The sequence below is a fragment of the Passer domesticus genome, chromosome 1, assembly GCF_036417665.1.
Source record: "Passer domesticus isolate bPasDom1 chromosome 1, bPasDom1.hap1, whole genome shotgun sequence".
In the NCBI taxonomy this organism is placed as follows: Eukaryota; Metazoa; Chordata; class Aves; order Passeriformes; family Passeridae; genus Passer; species Passer domesticus.
This window is the reverse complement of record NC_087474.1, coordinates 117943329-117961491: the sequence shown is the minus strand read 5'-3', so window position 1 is coordinate 117961491 and position 18163 is coordinate 117943329. Positions and strand designations below refer to the sequence as shown.

General features: G+C 40.8%; 1 protein-coding gene across 3 annotated transcripts; it reads right to left on the bottom strand.

The window, feature by feature from the left end:
- Positions 1-1750: 1750 nt before the first annotated feature.
- On the bottom strand, positions 1751-18123 carry RNF138 (ring finger protein 138). 3 transcript variants are annotated; one of them, XR_010345981.1, is made up of 10 exons: positions 17628-18123; positions 16589-16754; positions 14977-15092; positions 12063-12131; positions 11473-11578; positions 10576-10683; positions 5241-5388; positions 3705-3771; positions 2414-2573; positions 1751-2319 (listed from the first exon to the last, which is right to left on the bottom strand). XR_010345981.1 is itself a non-coding variant. In XM_064384984.1 (7 exons), exons 1-7 carry the CDS (start codon positions 17738-17740, stop codon positions 9118-9120), a joined length of 744 nt encoding a protein of 247 aa, XP_064241054.1. In that variant the 5' UTR covers positions 17741-18121; the 3' UTR covers positions 6402-9117. The 3 variants fall into 3 exon arrangements, 2 of the variants coding, with proteins under 2 accessions (XP_064241054.1, XP_064241048.1); XM_064384984.1 differs by lacking the exons at positions 1751-2319; positions 2414-2573; positions 3705-3771; positions 5241-5388 and adding an exon at positions 6402-9186 and having other exon boundaries at positions 12063-12128; positions 17628-18121; XM_064384978.1 differs by lacking the exons at positions 1751-2319; positions 2414-2573; positions 3705-3771; positions 5241-5388 and adding an exon at positions 6402-9186 and having other exon boundaries at positions 17628-18117.
- Positions 18124-18163: the final 40 nt, after the last annotated feature.

Below are 18163 nucleotides of genomic sequence, written 5' to 3'. Positions count from 1 at the left end.
CTACTTGATTTTGGAAGACAGTCTAACACTCTGTTTTTCTGCTCCCCTTTAAATGGAAATAATCACTGCAATTGCTCTCTGTTCTTCTAAGATGTATCAATCACTACTGGGAGCTCACATCAAACTCTTGTCAGTAGTATATAAAGGGATGAAGGGTTGTATGAGCCTCTGTGTCATGAGCACTGCTGCTTTCAGGACTGGCTAAAAAGTGAGTTACCTAAAGAAAATATTAGCAGGTGTGGGAATTGGCATACAGTGACACCAAAGAGAGAAGGCACAAAAGTGATATGCTAACACACACTGCTGTTTCATTAAATAAACTCAGAGTTTTGACATCTCAACCAGTCATCTGGTAAAATAAAACCAGATGCAATGGAAAAATAAGTACTATGCTAATAACAGAACATCAGGACTTTTAAGATAGAAGCTATGGGCAGAAAATTCAGTGTCACCCAGTAAGTAGCTAATAAAGGTTTTTTAATACATGTTGAGAAGAAAGTAATTAATATAGGAACAGTCTTCAGGAAGTTTTTTGCTGTCTAACCATGGAAGATCTTTTCAACAGATCTTATCTGCTTTTGTGAGCATGTTCTCTACAATGACAAACATCTTGTCTTATTACAGACTTAGTGTCTATGTTCAGGCAATATACTTACCCCTTAATTTTCTTCAGGGTTTTCCTACAGGACTCCTTGCATTTTCTTACCAGATGAATACAACCATATGATACCTCCAAGACTGAGGCCCATGATAAGAAATAACTACTACTTCTGATGAATTAATTAAGAGTAGTGCAACTTACTTGAATAGATAGTGTGCATTTTTGGAAGAACAAAAACAAAGACTTAGACTAAGTCTTTGTTTCACAGCTACCAGGGATATATGTTGAGGAATGCACCTGGTCAAGGTAGCTTAGCTTGCAAGCTGCAAATTGAGATGCCTGAGAGTCTTGTGAATGGTCAGGCTGAGAAGTTTCCTTAACATATGATAGCCAAAATAATGCATGTCCTTTCTTGACACAGTCAGGAATCTGTGGAATTCAAGAATGCTATTTCCATTAACATTTTGATCTGCAAGTAGACCACCAGTATCCTGATTGCAAGCTCTGAGTTTGAAGAAAAATAAAAACATTAAATGCAAAGGAGAATGAACAAGTCTTTAACTGGTTGATTGCCTTTTCCTTTCTTGCAATTCTTTGCTTTGAACAGGTTTCACAGCTTATGAGTACTAAGATATCTAAGAGCCCTGAGTAACTATAAGAGACACCTGCAAAATCTGAGCTTTTGCCAGTCAATTACATTTCTTTCCCCACAGACTCTCATGCTCTCGTGCTGCTAGGAGAGACAAGGAAAATGAAAGACATCAGAACTTGCTGTGGATCTTGCTGCTGATCTATTGCAAGCGACTGCCTGGATCTCCTGCTGAGCCTGCTTTGCAAGCACCAGAGTGATGGAGAGTATCCCAGAGCAGACTGCATGTTCCCTGGGAGAGGCACCATGTCATCTTGCCTTCCTAGTGGCACTGTTTTGTGTGGGCTTTTCCACAGCACAGCAATAAAGATACTGCAGTGCCTTTCCCCTGCCTTGTTGCAGAAGAAGGAACATTCATCAGGAATCATCCAATGCAGATGGGAAGCATCACCTGTTTTACTCTTCTTTATAAAGCTACTAAGCTTTGTAATAATCTGGGAAGAGACAGTAATGGGGGCAGAGAGATTGGGAAAAATGAGTGCAGGAGGGCAAGAATGCTCTTTTAAAAGCCAAAGGAACTTTATTGCAAACACAATTTCTGCTAACTACCGAGAACCATAAACCCAAGTAAAATTAGCTCCATACATATAGTGATTTTTTTAGAATTTTTGGTAGATAGTTTCATATTTGAATAGTTTTATTAATCTTCTGTAAGGCAGCAGAGATTTTTTGGTAATTTTGCCATCTGTATACTGCTCAGCAAACAATGATGATTCATGACTGCTCGTTGACATTTGGGTGGATACCTCTCTGATCACAAGTTTCAATGTCAACCTCAAGTGATATGGATTCATTACATAACATGGAAAGTGCTGGTTTGCAGAACACTACGTGTCCCATTCACAGCAGTGCTTATAGTTCAAATGTGAAAAGAGCAGGAGGATACTTGGATGGTCTATTACTCTCAGATAGTGGATTGTCCCTTGCCCTGTCTCAAGCTTTTTGCATTATCTTGCACAAATTGGGTTCACTTTCTTGATTAATCTTCCAAACAGAGATACTATTGCAGTGTTATCTCCTTGGTTGATGAAGCAAAAGCAGCAATGAAGATAAGAGTTGTCAGATAAACCTGCAAGATAACAGACCCTCAATCAAATCCAGAGTGCTACAAGTTCAACACCTAAGCATATAAAGTTAGGAATGTCCAGTGTTTACAAACCTACCAAGTGTCATGTGGGATGCAATGAATAAAAGTGAAAATTACACCAGATATCAAATACAAGCATTCCAACTGCTTGCAGAGGAGCAAACACGGCAGATTTGTTTTCACTAAGAGTTCATCAAGAAAATGAAGCAGACCTTCAGCTTCCTTGCACTGATTAGCTGCAGGAAAATTAAAAAGCAAGGTTAAAAAGCAAATGGCAGAAACTTGGCTATAGCATTGCACACCCTCCTGGCCACTGCCACTTCAGACCTACATTAACCATCATTTTTTGTATGTGCAAGAAAACAGTATTTCATAAATTAAATAACTACTCATACAGGATCACACCTCCCTCCCTCTCCCAGGGTGCTGAATCACGTCTGACATGTTTTTACACAAACACATTTCACGCTAAACATGAATCAAATTACCGTGTGGAACGAACTGTCGCTGCTCAGCAGCTACTCAAGTGGCTGTGGCCACTATCATGCCACTGCAGAAGCACACTCCAAGGAGACTTCTTTCTTTCCCAGACGAGGCAACATAAGCCTTGGCTGCTACAATTCCTCCCTTCGTACCAGAGGGCTGTCCCAACCCCAGACTCTTGTGAACGCTAAGAAGGGATAACGCAGCACACCTGGACGGGGCACCTGGCAGACCTCACACCACCGCGGCAGATGGAATTAGCGAGGGCGATGATAAGTGTGCAGTCTCACAAAGCCAGGAACGAGCACTAGCCCCTTGTCACTGTCACAGGATGCATCAGTCCCCAGCTGCCCCCGTGTGCCTCCAGCCTGCACTACAGCCCCAGGCTCGAGAGGACTCTGGAGAACGCCCTTGGGCAAGGAGAGGTCTGGCAAGTGCATGGCGCTTGCAAGAACGTGTCACATTTAATGCTCGCTGGTGAACAGGGGAGCACTCCATTCTTCCCAGAGCGGAGTCCAGGGGGCAACACTGCTTACTTGCTACAGATGATAAAGCAACATACGTCAACCCATAATTTTAAGATTTTGAAGTAAGTTGCAAGTATTCTTTCTGTAGAATGGAATGACCCCAGCCAGTTTCTTAACCCCCGCCCCCGCCCCAAATCCATAAAAGATTTATTGCATTTAATGAAACATCAGGAGACAAATTCCGTATCTAACAGTGTTTTGGAGTACAACCACTTATTGAATTATCACCCTTAAATGCTTATTTAGAGAGTACCCAAAAATACTCAGTGCCCTCTGGTGGTTTGAATTATGAAAGACAAGGAAAAAAATAAAATAAACTACTCAAGTTTGATCAGTCTCACAACACATGAATCTCACCTTCCATGGCAGTAGGGCCACAGCAGTTACTCTAGAGAAAAAACATCCCACGTTCTTCAGTCCATACCTGCAAAACCAGAGAACCTAACACAAGGTTTTCTAGGCAAAAAGGGTGCTATTACCATCAAAGTACTGGGCTTTGTGAAAAGTTTTTGATTTTCAACCTGATCCTAATTTCTCCAATCCTAAACCAGATCCTCCCCTTACAGAAAACAACAAACGCCTTAAACTGTGTTCAAAAGCAATAAAATTTATCTGCTAGGACTTTCCCATTCTTTCCAAGTGGAAACACATTCTGAAAAACAAACTCCTCTAGCCATAGAAGTAAATATGTCTGGAAAACTCCATAAATTATCTGTGCTAAGCTTCTTAGTTACTGTATTTACCCCTGTGGCCCACATCAGCCCCATATTAAGGGCACAGCCAGAGCAGCTTATAAAACACAGAGTATATGAAACAATAATTAGTAGCCAAGTAATGTAATCGTAGGAATTTAATTGATGACTACTTTAAGAGAGAGAAAAGGGAATGGGAGGGAAATGGGTAGTGTATATTTATGAGAACTGCTGTAGGGAAACGCACATAGAGGAAAACAAGTACTGAGACACAGGAACAGGTCGTCCAAAAAAGCTGTGGGTTCCCCAGCCCTGGAAGTGTTCAAGGCCAGGCTGGATGGGGCTTTGAGCAACCTGGTGTGGTGGAAGGTGTCCCTGCTTATGGCAGGGGGTTGGAATGAGCCTGTCTTTAAGATTTATTCTAACCCAAGCCATTCAGTGGAAAAATGAGTGACAGAAACACAACAATAGAAAAAGAATGTAAAGTAATAGTGAGAAGCACTTTTCTCAGTGACTACACATCCTCGTAAGATTAAGCAATTTCATAAAAACAGTATTCTGTCTTTAGCCCTGGGAAATAACCTACAGCTTCACAGAGCTGAGGAAGGTCTCTAAATATATACAGAGTACTTCAAGACACAGATTTGAAATATAATTAAATGCTACTCCACAGAATGCATTTGGCAGTGATGGCTCCTCTCTCCCTCCTTGCCCTCAATTTCCTAACAGTGTGAGTTGTGGTGAGGCAATAAATGCAAAATTCACTTTCTTAGCTCTTTCCTGATCATGTCCACAAAAATGTTAGCAATAAAATAAGGCTGGTTAGAACTGGAAAATGAAGGGGTGAAAACTGGTTCTTCCCAAAGCGGACCTAGAGTTTGAGAAATATAAGAAACAGTGCAGATCTACTCTACTCATGAGACAAAAAAAAACCCCAAAAACAAAAAACCACCATGCTTTGACCCTAGTAAGCCTGGCAATTCCCTGGGAAGTAGAAGTTTTGGCATTATTGAAATGCCTCCTCATTGCAGACACCCTGAATTTTATCTTTTTTTTTTTTTCTTTTCCAAATACAGCCACAACAGGAAACAAAAGAAATATGAGTTCTGGAGCAAATGTACACTGTATAGAGAACAGACTATGCAGTTTTTGCACCCTTTTATTGCTTGTTTCTCCAGTTCTAAAAGAAACCTGAAGATACCTTGATCAGATATTCTTGTGGCTCTTCTGTCTTGCAATAAAGCAGCCTTGGATGCCAGGTTCTGCAGTCATTTCACAAACGTGCACTTTACCACAGGCAGTAAACACTGTCCCATCCCCTAACAGTGTTCATGAGTTGGTGTCTATTTCTGCATAAAACAAGATACAAAAAATACACCACTCACTCTTTTATAGCAGTCACAGACACTCATTCAAATCTCACCAGACTCAAAAATCAAATCTCAAAAGGGGGGGGAAACCCAGAAATGCTTCCCAAGCACAAAAAGCCTTCTAGTCCCAACTACCTGTCAGAAGATGAACTGGGCGCACAAAAATCCCCCTCACCCTGGGAATGAGGCCCTGCCTTAAGGCTGGAGAACAAAGGGCAGTTTTACAGAGCTCAAGTATCCTATAACCAAGATACTGCCAATGAGAATTAAACACATCACATGCTTTCTCTCTAAGTAGTGAAATATGAATTGCTATAATAAAATCAAATCAAATGAAATGAAATCTCTAACAAAGGGCTAATAAAGAGATTCAGAAGATAGTGGTTTACTTAGAGATCAGAAAATTAGATTCTATGGGGAACAAATAAATTAATAAAAAGGAAATTTACATAGCTTTGTTACATTTCCATCATTTAAAGTAACACGTTAGGTCAATTTTACTACTGTATCTGTGTGTCCTTAAAATGCAAAAGCACAAGAAATAACCAGTTTTTTTCAACACAAGATCAAAGGGCAGGAGATATCACCTAGCTGCCACTTTGCTGGTTAGAACTTGTAACCAGCCCAAATTTACTGGCCATCCTTTCTTCAGAAAAGCATTAAATCTTCTCAGAAAACCTTTTAATAACAAGGTTTGTTCATGACCCTAAGTGTTACATACTTCTGTCTCCTTTTAGGATGTTATTTCTCTATTAACATTACATGGGACAGCAAAAAACAAACATGGAAACAAAAAAATATGCACAAAGCAGATTTGGGCCAACCTATAATCTTTTCTACTTGCTGAGGTATGATATAAGGTATCTTGTCTCAGCTCACAGATGCATCACCAGTCACACCTCATCATTCCAGCAGCATACACACTGTTTCAATAACTCAACATACAACTGATCACATATTTAAGTTTTAGAAAGCATCTGAAAAGGAAGAAGTAGCACCAAGGGAACTGATCATCTTTATTATGCAACAAAAAGACAAATAGAAAATAAAATACTTTAATAGGAAAAAACCCAGAACGTACAATTCAAACATAACATATTGAAACCATACATAATGCAACATGAACATGAAAACATTTTTAAGAAGCAATCTTTTAGTAAAGATGTCATATTTTGGGCATCACCCATCACAAATACACAGCTTTTTGCGCGTGTCTGAGTTTCAGTGAGAAAGATCATGACCAGCAGCAACATATTCAAATAATTTAATTTTCATTAAACGTTTACCTAGTGAATGTATTGGATGCAATCTCTTAATATTAAAAGTACAAAATCTTAAGCAAGGCAGCACCTGCCAATACAGATTTTAAATAAAGAGGATAAGCATTTTGAAAGGTTTTTTTAATATTGCATTAATACACACGTTGCTTTAAAATGTGTATTCAAGTCTCTCAACATTTAAACATGACTAAAATGCTCAGCAACTATGCATCAAGTGACAACTAATTATTGCTATAGAAAACATTTGTTTCCCAGAGTTTTATAACAGATGTCATTTCACTCGTAATTCCCAAGATATATTCAAGTAATACAAATAAGTAGTTCCAGCGTCCATGAGGCATTCAGAATCTGTATTGGCTGTAGGCATTTATTGCCAGATCATATAAACATTTTGTTGAATCTAAAAAAGTTAACTAGACTTACATCTAACTGTTAAACTCCTTAGGAAATGTATGCAGTAATAAATCACCATAGTATGTGGTTTTATTTTAAAAAGGTAAAACTTCATCATCAGGTACCTTGATGTTCTTTGCTGTATAAGGGCACTGTTTAATAGTTGGCTTTACTGAGCAAAAGTAAAAATCTACATTTTCTTCTGTTGGCTCAGGGAACCACTCCAAATCAGTATGTGGTCACTCAAGCTCTAGAGCTGACAGACAAGTGAGAATACACAGACGTATATGGGGGCAAACAAGGAAATTGGAATACAAGTTCCAAGTGTGGTCTGCTGTCAAAATACTGTATTGAGACAGTAACAAAATGCAAAAAAGTAGTTATAAAAAGTGTATCAGCTTCAGACAAGGTTTTTGAAATAGACAGCTATATCTGAAATAGACAACTTTATCTGAATTTTAGCCAGCAATGCCTTCAGTAACATTTTATACTAAAAAAATCTCTAAGATAGAAAAGGCAAGTTAAAATGTATAGTGGGTTAGTTCCAACACTCAATAAATTAGAACTTTCAGTTCTGAAACGCATTACATTGTAAAATGAGGCATTTTGACCTTACCAGTTTTGGAATATGTAATATCTCAGCATTTAAAGAATAATCAAAACCTCTGTTTGGAGAGGAACAGGGAGGCAGGGCACAAGAAGCAGACTGTACTTTGGCTGCACAACTGATACTACAACACATATATCACCATCTGGACTAAAAAAATTACTGGGGATGTTTTCCACCATATATGCAATGCTCATTAATAACAACAGATTGACAATGGGTGATAGAAACACAGTCAGTCCAAACAGGTGTATGTTCAGAACACTCTCGATTTAAAACTCCAAAATGTATGCTGTGCAGCCTTCTTTTCCCTTCTCCCTTTTAGTATTATATAAAAGATCCCAAAGTTTTTACAAATAGATTTTCCATTTAAATTGAATATTGCATTATTACTATTTTCTCCAATTTTAATGATGTTCCTGTGGGAAGGTGGAAATCTAGAACAGGAACTCTTAAAATATGTTGGTCACTATTTTAGAGTAAGTTTTTTTCTTCTCAAGAATTTTTTGAAGCCTTTGGATGCAGGAGATGTACAAGTTTTAAACAGCTTTACAAAAATAAAGTTTCTGTTGGTGTGAAGCCAGTTTAGTTATTTAGCTACACAGCCTTCAATGAAAGACAAGACAGACTAAAACTTCAATTCCAAATGCAAAACTAGAAGTTCTTAAAAAGCTCCAGTAAGACCTGGTCACAGGCCAAAAAAGTATACCTTTTGCATGTCATCTTAAATTGCTCAGAAAATATGTAGCCTTCCTTAGGAGTACAGAGAATACACTTCATCACATTAGTAAGCAAGCATCCTATTTTAGTTATTCCTAAAGAGGAAAAATAGATGTAGTTATTCCTAGGCAATGGCATCATTCTTTCTCAATGAAAGGTGAAAAACAGCTTTGTTCTGCATTGTTGATCAGTAGAAAAGAATTTTTTAAATATTTTAAGCTGTTGTTATTTTCAGTCACATAGCAATAGTAAAAAACAAATCACAACATCAAACAAAATTAGTCCTTGGCAGGACAAATGCCTGGCCTCGGCAGGAAGAGACAAAAAATAAATTATCATCTCATAAGATACCTTAGAAGACAGCTGAACTTGAAGAAACCCAACAGTGCAACAGAGCATCACTGCATGTCTTTCTAAAGATACTTTCAAAGTTGGCTTTGGTGAATTAAAACATCCTACATTAATCATATGAACATGTAATTAACACAGTAGTAAAAGTTAAGAGAAAATCAAGACAAGAATGAGAAGTTCCAGAAATGTCCCTAATTCCACAGGGGCAGAACTCAGTCAAGATCATTTATGAGTGTGAAAAGAGGCTCAGCCCAAAAAGTGGGTACTGAAAAACATTTTTATTAATATACCCTTCGGATTGCCAACAGAACAAATTAATTTTTCTCTCAGATAATCAGTATGAAGATGAAGGGGGCTCTAAAAGTTCACATGACAGGACTCTTGAACTGCATTTTGGTATTGGGCTTCTTCATCAAGCTGAAGATTCTAAACAAAATGAAAACATCATCAAAATTGACAAATACTCAAGATGCAGCATAGTCATTAGTTTAATCATTCATTTGCTATGTTTTTACATAGGAAATGGCACCTAGATAAAGACTCTATGCTACTAGATGATTGTTTATATTGCACAGAATCTTTTCATTGAACCAAGTACCAAGAGACATATGAGACAGGAGAAGAATCAGTAGAGTAGGACAAGGCTCATTAAGCAGAAGGGTTCATCTTCTCTCCCAGGCTCAAGTGCATTAAAGAACAGCTAGCTCAGGAAAGCTGTGCCATGCAATTCTTTTAACAGGGCTTCTAACCAGCCACAACATCCTCCATTAATAAAAACCAAAATGGGATCCTCAGACAACAGTAATCACAGATTGTTGAGAATACATTCCCTAAAATGGGAAAGCAAACACAGAACCAAAAGGTCTGCTGCTTTTTGTAGGAATATCCTTCAGGTTATTAATCTGCCAGAGAGATGAATCTTTTAACTGCAATTCTGGCAGTTTCCCCAAATCAGAATTCTTATCACCAGTTTTAGGTCATCAAACATGCACTCATGGTGAAGAGCCCAATCCCCCCTATCCAACCCTAGCTCTTCAGACCTTTATCACAGCTCACTCAACTCAAAGGACAAGATACATCATCTTTGCCATCCTGACCTAGTGAGGCTGCCTGTGACTAAAATACTAGACTTGTTGCACACCCCAAAGCCTGTCAAACTCTGTAGAAAAAGCCACAAACTCCAAACTCTCCAGCTTTCTGATCCCACATGCAGAACCCAAATGGTTGGCTTGACTTATGAATCAGCCACTGACTACATCTGTGTATGTAGTTCTCCATCTACTTAAGGTCATTTACTCAAAGACAGCCTGAAAAGAGACAACCTAAACACTGATTAAGTGACACATCTCTTTTTCAGTCTCTCTCACAACATACAGGAAGAGCAGCTGCAGCAGCAATACCAGATGGTCAATGCACATTGAGTCCTGAGAATATAACTTCACAATTTCTGTATTAAAAGGTCAATAATGTCCATAAAAACAGTAGCATCTATTTTACTTCCCCCAGAAACAGCAGTAATAAACTGTTCTAAAAAAGGAATAAAAGCAATAAATAGTTCAGTTTGAGAACACTAAGCCAAAGACTGATGAGATATCAGCTTGGAGCAGTTTGACTATTGACAACACCTATTTCCAGCAGTACTTCATGTTGAAAACGAAGTCTAAGAACAGACAGGTCTGCTTCTGAGTTCCATACACAACAGGAACACAGCATGTCCAGAGCACATGTTAAGTACAAAATTTTTATTTGGCAATTTGATTTTTAGGAAAAAAGTTACCATTTATTCCTCCACACATCAAAGAAAAAAAAGCTTACCACAAATTCTCCGTAGTCAAACCGGTGTCTTAGATTCAGATGGCTAACAAGATTTCTAGTAACCTGGTTAGTATCTGCCCATGGAAGAGATACACAAATAGGGCAGATCTGAATTTGGAGGGGGAAGGGAAGAGACAGAATGAAAAAAAAAAAGTTATTGGCAATACAGAATGCATTAAAGACATGTTCTACAGGAGTAACTAGTCTACTACTCATCCACTACCAAAACACAGTAAGACATTAACATCAAATCATACTGCTAAGTGTGCTTTTCCTCATTTGTGTAACGTTCAAAAACTACATTTCAACTTGGTCGATTTCTAAAGCATTTCTCTTTATAGTGAAATATTATCCTATCTGTCTGAGTTAATTTAGAAAAGAAAGTGACTACTGCATCCTACTTATTGTTTGGGTTTTCATAAAATTGAGATGATCAAGTAGGCCAAAAGGAAAAACAGCACACCCTATACAGATGAAAATAATAGAAAACCAAACAGATTTTTCTTTTTCAGGCCCTTTGGTTACCTTGGATTACTTTTCAAGTAACTGCAGGTTTCACACAAACAGCAGTTATATTACAAATGGGATTCTACAGAAACAGTCCTGAACTACTAAATAAAGAAGAGTTAAGCATTAGGCTCAAAAACTGAGCCTGTTTCACACCAAGATAAATGAGACAACTAAGTCAGAAATGCCTTAAAACCAGCAGGCTGGACATGAAACGTTTTCACATCAAAGTCACTCCTCAATTTAAATGCACTGTGTTGAAGTATATTGTCTGTCTTTCTCAAACCACAGTGATTGTTACAGATACAGAGCAGCAACTGCACAGTTAAAATTGTCCACATAATTACAATGAAAGTAGCCTAAGAAACATACATAAGCAGCTCTACTTACCACAGGAACGATCTGATAAAGATGTCTATTATTACAGTGATCCAGCAAGCGCTGTCTGGTAAAATTGGCTTCCTGACACAGGGGGCATTTGAAGGTTGGGTGTCCACTGTAAACAGAAATATAAGAGCACTAAACAGAAGAGTTTCAGAAGTATTGTTAAGAAAGCACACGAATGAATCTGTCGTTTTCCCTTACTTTGATGTCAACAAAAAAATCCCCCACACCCCCACTGACATATCAGCAGACCTAATGGAGTCCCAGTGCTACTGCCACACTGCAATTTTGAAGTACATTTACAATTAGTATGCCTAAATGCACTCTTCTGAGACTTGGACTTCTTTTGTTCTTTTGACCCACTGCAGCTACACCCTGGTTTCGCTTTCTTGTAACACCTTTTAGAGCAAATCCTTCAGGAAAGTACTAAATACCCAAACAGATACAAGTGTACAAGAAACTACAGGATTCTATAAATACAGCTCCTGGTGTTTTTGTGTAGGTTTTCTGCGTTTTGGTTTTAGCATTAGCAGAAGTTTGCACTGTGACTATCAGAATCTATTCTAATAACAACCACAGACAAGTAAGCAACCTACCTTGTTTCTCCTTGAAGTATTTGATTATTAGCCATCTCACTAGTATCAGATATTGCATCACTCCTGCTACTTTAAATGAAGGGGAAAAAAAAACAATGAAACTTCAGGTTATCTTACTCAACTATCAACATTTAAAAAGTTTAACAGTAACAGAGGTGGGGGGGAATATGCATTAAGTCCCATGAATTCCAAGGCAACGTACAATGGCACATATCCTAACCCTCAAAACTTTTCCTTTGGATCAAGGTATGTCTCAGTATTTACAGAATCACCAAGGCTGAAAGAAACTTTCTGTCCAAATGTCAACCTAGCACCATCATAATCACCACTAAATCATTCCCCAAGTGCCACATCCAGACATCTCTTGAACACCTCCACAGGCAGTGACTCCACCACTACCCTGGGCAATGTATTCCAATGCCTGACCATGGTCTCAGTAAAAAAAAAGTTTCTACTATGTAATCTGAACCTCCCCATGTAACTTAAATGGTGAAGCCATTTCACCTTGTTCTTTCACTTCAAGACATGGCAGAAGAAACTGACCCTCACCTCACTACAACCCCATCTCAGGTAACTGCAGCAATGAGGTCTTTCCTGAGGCTCCTCTTCGCCAAGATAAACAACCTCAGCTGCGTCAGCCACTCACCACAGGACTTGTGCTCCAGACCTTCCACCAGCTCCACTGCCCTTCTCTGAACTCACTCCAGCACCTCAATATCCTCCCTGGATTCAGGGGCCCAAAACCAAACACAGGATTCAAGGTGCAGCCTGACTGGTGTGGAGTACCAGGGGACAATCACTGCCCTGATCCTGCTGGCCACACGATTTCTGATGGAGGCCAGGATGCCACTGGTCTTCTTGGCCACCTGGGCACACTGCTGGATCATGGCTCAACCTCTGTCAACCAGCACCCCCAGCTCCTTTTCCATTGGGTTGCTTTCCAGTCATTCTTCCCCCAGCCTGTGGCAATGCCTGGGGTTGTTGTGACCTAAGTGCAGGACCCAACACCTGGCCTTGCTGAACCTCACAGCACTGGCCTCAGCCCATTGATCCAGCCTGTCCAGATCCCCAAGCAGAGCCTCCCTGCCCTCCAGCAGATCAACACTCCCACCCAACTCACTGTCATCTGCAAACTCACTGAGGGAGCAAGCACTCAATCCCCTGATCTAAATAATGAATAAAGGTATTAAACAGGAGTGGCCCCAAACTGGACCCTGGGGAACACCTCTGGTGACTAGGGGTCAACTGGATGTAACTACATTCACCACCTCTCCCTGGGCCTGGCCGTCCAGACAGTTTTTTTCACCCAGTGAAGAGAACACCTGTCCAAGCCATAGGCTGCCAGCTTCTCCAGAAGACTACAGTGGAATGCTGTCAAATGTGTTCCTGAAGTCTAGATAGACATCATCCACAGTCACTCCCTCATCTACCATGCGGGTCACAAGGTTGGTCAACCAGCACCTGACTTTTGTAAACCCATGCTGGCTGGGCCTGATTCCTGGGCAGTCCTGCACATGCCACGTGATGGCACTCAGGATGATCTGCTCCACGATCTTCCCTGATACGTCAAGGTCAGTCTGACAGGTCTGTAGTTCCCTGGATCACTCATCTGATCCTTCTTGTAGATGGGCATTACATTTGCTAGTTTCCAATCAACTGGGACCTCTCTGGATAACTTAATTATCATGGTTGGTGCCATACTACACAACTTTACAGGAAAATGGTATATAATACAACAAACATTTAGTCAACAAGATTGGCAATGCAGGTGACAGACAAGTATTATGAACTATATGAATGTAAAGAGGTAGCACTTTCTAAGTTTTTTGACTTAGGAAGGTGTAAAAGGCCTTTAACTGCCATGTATTCACACAAACGATTTGCAATTTTTAGCTACAACAAGGTAAGTTTTCTTATGCTGAGCACAAAATAAACTTTTTTTCCTAAACGAAGAGTAAAGCAGAAGAACATTTTAGAAAGTAAATTTGACTGTACATGCACCTCTAGCTAAGCCAGAAGAAACTGTACAGACATGCTAAGAACATGAATATTTACAAGCGCAAATACAGCAATGGTAAATTTTTTTATACTTCTGTGATATTATAATCACAGGTATTCTACTGTAGCAAACTGCATAAATAGTGATATCAGAATATGCAGACATTTCAGTGAAACACGGCTGCAGCTAGTTCCAGTAACTGCTTCAACTTGCAATAGACTGATGGGTTGAAAACCAAACACAGAAAAATTCAGACTGCTAAAAATAGAAAATCAATGGCAAAAAAAGGGCTATATATAATAAAGCTCTGTAAAATGGACATATAAAAAGCTTTTCAAAAATAACCAAAAATTCCCAACCCCTGCCATCAGTGAGAATATATGAAAAAAAGGTTAGCTTTACTGCCTGAAAACAAATGGCAAGTGTAATTTGATATTATGGTGTGTAACATACTGGAATTCCTTATATATTTCATAAGAAATCTGTTCAAAATAAATTCAATCAGAAAGCAAAAGCTTGCACAGTAATGTTTTGAAACAGGATACCCACTAAAACAAACTTAGGAAAGGGGAGGGGGAATAAAAATAGACAGGAAGTTCTCCAGAGGTAAATATTATGAAGTATGTTACAAAGTAAACTGCTCAAATGCTACCAAGGCAAGGAAAGCAAAACATAAATATTAAATACTTTTTAGGAGAGTCTCTAGAAGACATTTCAAAGCCATCATACAGAAAGGTTTTCTTCTGTTTGCTAAGAGTAGAGAAAAAGACCTGGAAAAACTCCTATTTTGAGGCACAAAATATGGATAATAATTAATGCAAAAAGAAATGCCCTGGAAAAAAAAAAAAAAACTTTCCATGGGGGGAGGGAGTGGGGAAAGAAGATGCACTGTTACACACAGAACACCCTGATTACCTGTTCCCTGTTGCATCTTGGGAAATCTGTAAGTTTGGCATAATTGAAGAAACACCATATTCATCCTGATACTTCTTACATGTTTTATAATGCTGTCTCATCCATGAAAATCTAACCTGAAAATAAAATGCCAAATTACTGAAATCATACTGAACAATCCAGGGATAGATAGAAGGAAGAGGTAATTCTGCCAACAGAAAGCAATGCATGCAGGAATTATTCAGACTTCATGAGCAGCAGAAACCAGAAGTTGTGTCTCACTTCTGAGCATGAACACTTTCTTCACCAACACGACATCTCCAATTCCTCTCTCCTGAGAGCCAGTGTCACTCTGTGAGACTGGAGAACATTGCCACTCAAACTCCTGGACATCTGAGAGCTCTCTCAGGGATTAGATGCAAGAAAACACCATTTAACTGAAACAAAGTCACTGGAACTACACCTCCCAGATCCAGGATCAATAGGTGATGAGCTACAACAGAGAGTGGCTGTGAAGATGGGATAAGCACCACTGTTCCTTCAGTCTTCTCTGGCCTGCTGCTACCTCATGCAAGGAACATTTTTCTTTTTGCATTAGGTGTGTTTGTTTACTCATTGGCAGGGAAGGGAAACAAATAGGTGAATGATCACCAGCTTAAGGCTGCCTATTGACCTTTAATTCAAATTAAGAGAATGAGTTGCTTGGATTTGCCAGAAGACAGTTGTGTTGGACATGCCCCTGAATTTCAGGTCCAACAGCACTGTCAGAAGGTTCTCACAGGTCTAGGGGCTGAACAAGATCATATCTCACATGCCTGTGCCTAAATTCCATTAAAGTTATTCTGTTTGGTTCTTCCGTCCAGTTTACCAACTTGCAATCAGTTTCTTTTTCCCCCCTTTTCATCCCAATGAATCATGTGGAACAGTGTAAGCAGCTGAGGGCTCCATTAGTGCTGGTCTTCACATTGGCAGAAGTCCCAAGTGAAATGAAACCAATGTAAAGACTACCTGGATTTGATGCATTTTGTTATAAACAAGAAATGTGGCTGCAATCCTGCATCTGTTTAGATGAAAAGAGACATAACTCTTGGTTTCAATGAGGGTCAAGATTTCACCCAGCGTTCCAAAAATAATGATCCCTTTAGAAAGGAATCGAAAGGAATGTAAAAGGACTGATGGGGAAGGAGGAAATTACATATGATTAATCATGTGGGCACTGCAATTAATCAATTCACATATCTTGGTTTTAAAATAAATTTTATAGCAGCTCAAAGCAGTTTCATTTCCATACTGAGAGTTTCTGAGGTTTTCCATATATCTGCAATTTTCATGTTCAGCTCCTCAACTTTCCTTTTGCCAGTTTTATAGCTATATCCATTTTTTCCATCTTTTGAGGGGAAAACTGGCAATCCACTTAAAATGCCTTTATTGACAATTCAAGATGCTCCTTCAGTTTACACCTGTTAGCTACAGCTGGCAGGCACTGCATGCCCAGTATATGAACAAGCCATACAAAGCTCAGTTCAAATTACTATAGGCTCTTCAGCTCCAAGATGAGAATGACGCACAGTAAAGGCGTGTCTGGACAAAAACATGAACAATTGATTCAACTTTTTTTAAAGTTTTACTCTACCTGCTTCTCACAGCATCTACAGCCCCCAGAAGCTTTCTTCATACTGTTTTCAACATCTAGAGCCCTTTTGGGATACGTTCTTTCTTTTTTAGTCACGCTCCCCCGGCAGAGAGGACAATGTGTTCCACTTTCTCTTATAGCCGTCAAGAAGCACTTCCTGCAAAACCTAAATTGAAAAGTTACCACAAACACAGGTTAGCAAAATATACAGAGTTTAGTTACTTTGTCCTTGAAGAGAGACGGAGGATTGTTAGGGGGAAAAAAAAAAGGAGCAGAGTAATAGTTTACCAAATACAAAGTTTGACATTTAAAAGAAACATGAAATAATGGTGCTTATGATAAAGTATATGGAAATCAGGGGAGCTTGGAAATGCACTCTAGATAAAACTCCACTTATTTATTGACTGGTATTACCGAGCTGCATACCAGATTGATCACTAATGAGATATTAAATGGTGCAGCAAGCACGTGATTTTGGACAATCTTATCAGGGTAACTCCTGTTTATTGTCCTTAAGCAGAGCCAAAACCACTGCAAGGCTTCATTCAGCACGCGTTTCCAGAGACCTCAGGTCACCAGCTTTTACAGCTCTCCTTCCTTACGCACCAGCTGCCAAAGCTATTTTGCTTTTCTACAAAGTAGCACGTTGTAATCAAACGTCCCTCTGGAAAAAAAAATGCTGAATAGATGAACTGAAAAGAGAGAACAACTCACACTACCGTCCTTGTTCGAAAAGGAACGGGGAAAAACCATGAAGTTAAAAACCGCGAGTTAGCTCAGACGGCACAGCAAAACTCCCCCACCGCCGAGCAGACACCCGGGGAGGTGGGGGGGCTCCTCCTCAATGACCGGTCCTCGTCGGCTACAAAAGAAAGAGGCGAGGGGAGGCTGGAGCAGCGCTGGGCTCGCATCCTCACCGCCAGCGTCTCCAGGCCGAGGGTCCGTGCGCCGAGAGCGGGGGGAGCCGAGGAGCACAACGCGGAGAGCCGGAGGAATCGAGGAAAAGGCTTGGGAAGGGGCGGGGGGTCGGGATACCCACACGTGCTGGCAGTTGGCGGTCCTCACGGGCGTTTTGAACACCTCCTGGCACACCGGGCAGTAAAAATCATCCTCGCTGAAGCACGCCGGGGCCGCCGCGGCCCCCTCGGCCATGGCAACACGTAAGGGCCTCTCCGCCAGGATCGGGGACGACGAACAAGCCCCGCCCTGGCGGGCTGAGGCGAGCCCGGCCCCGCTTCGCTCCCGAAGGGCGCTGCCGGGGTCCGAGAGCGGATGGCTGGGGGCACCGGCGCCGGGTGGGATCCGGGCCGGGCTGCGGCGGGGCAGCGGAACGAGCCCGGCCTGCGCTCCGCCCGCCGCCCCTCGCGGCTCCTCCCGCCCGGCCCGAGCGGCCCCCGCCCCGCGCTCTACCTGGCGCTGCCCGCGGAGGAGGGACCCGGCAGCTCCGGCCGCGCTCCCGGCGGCACCCGGGGGGGCAGGGGCGGGGCCGGGGTTTCCATGGCGATCGCCTCCCGGCCCGGCGGGGCTGCTACGACACGGCCCCCGCTCCGCCCTGTCCGTGAGGCTTCCCCGCTC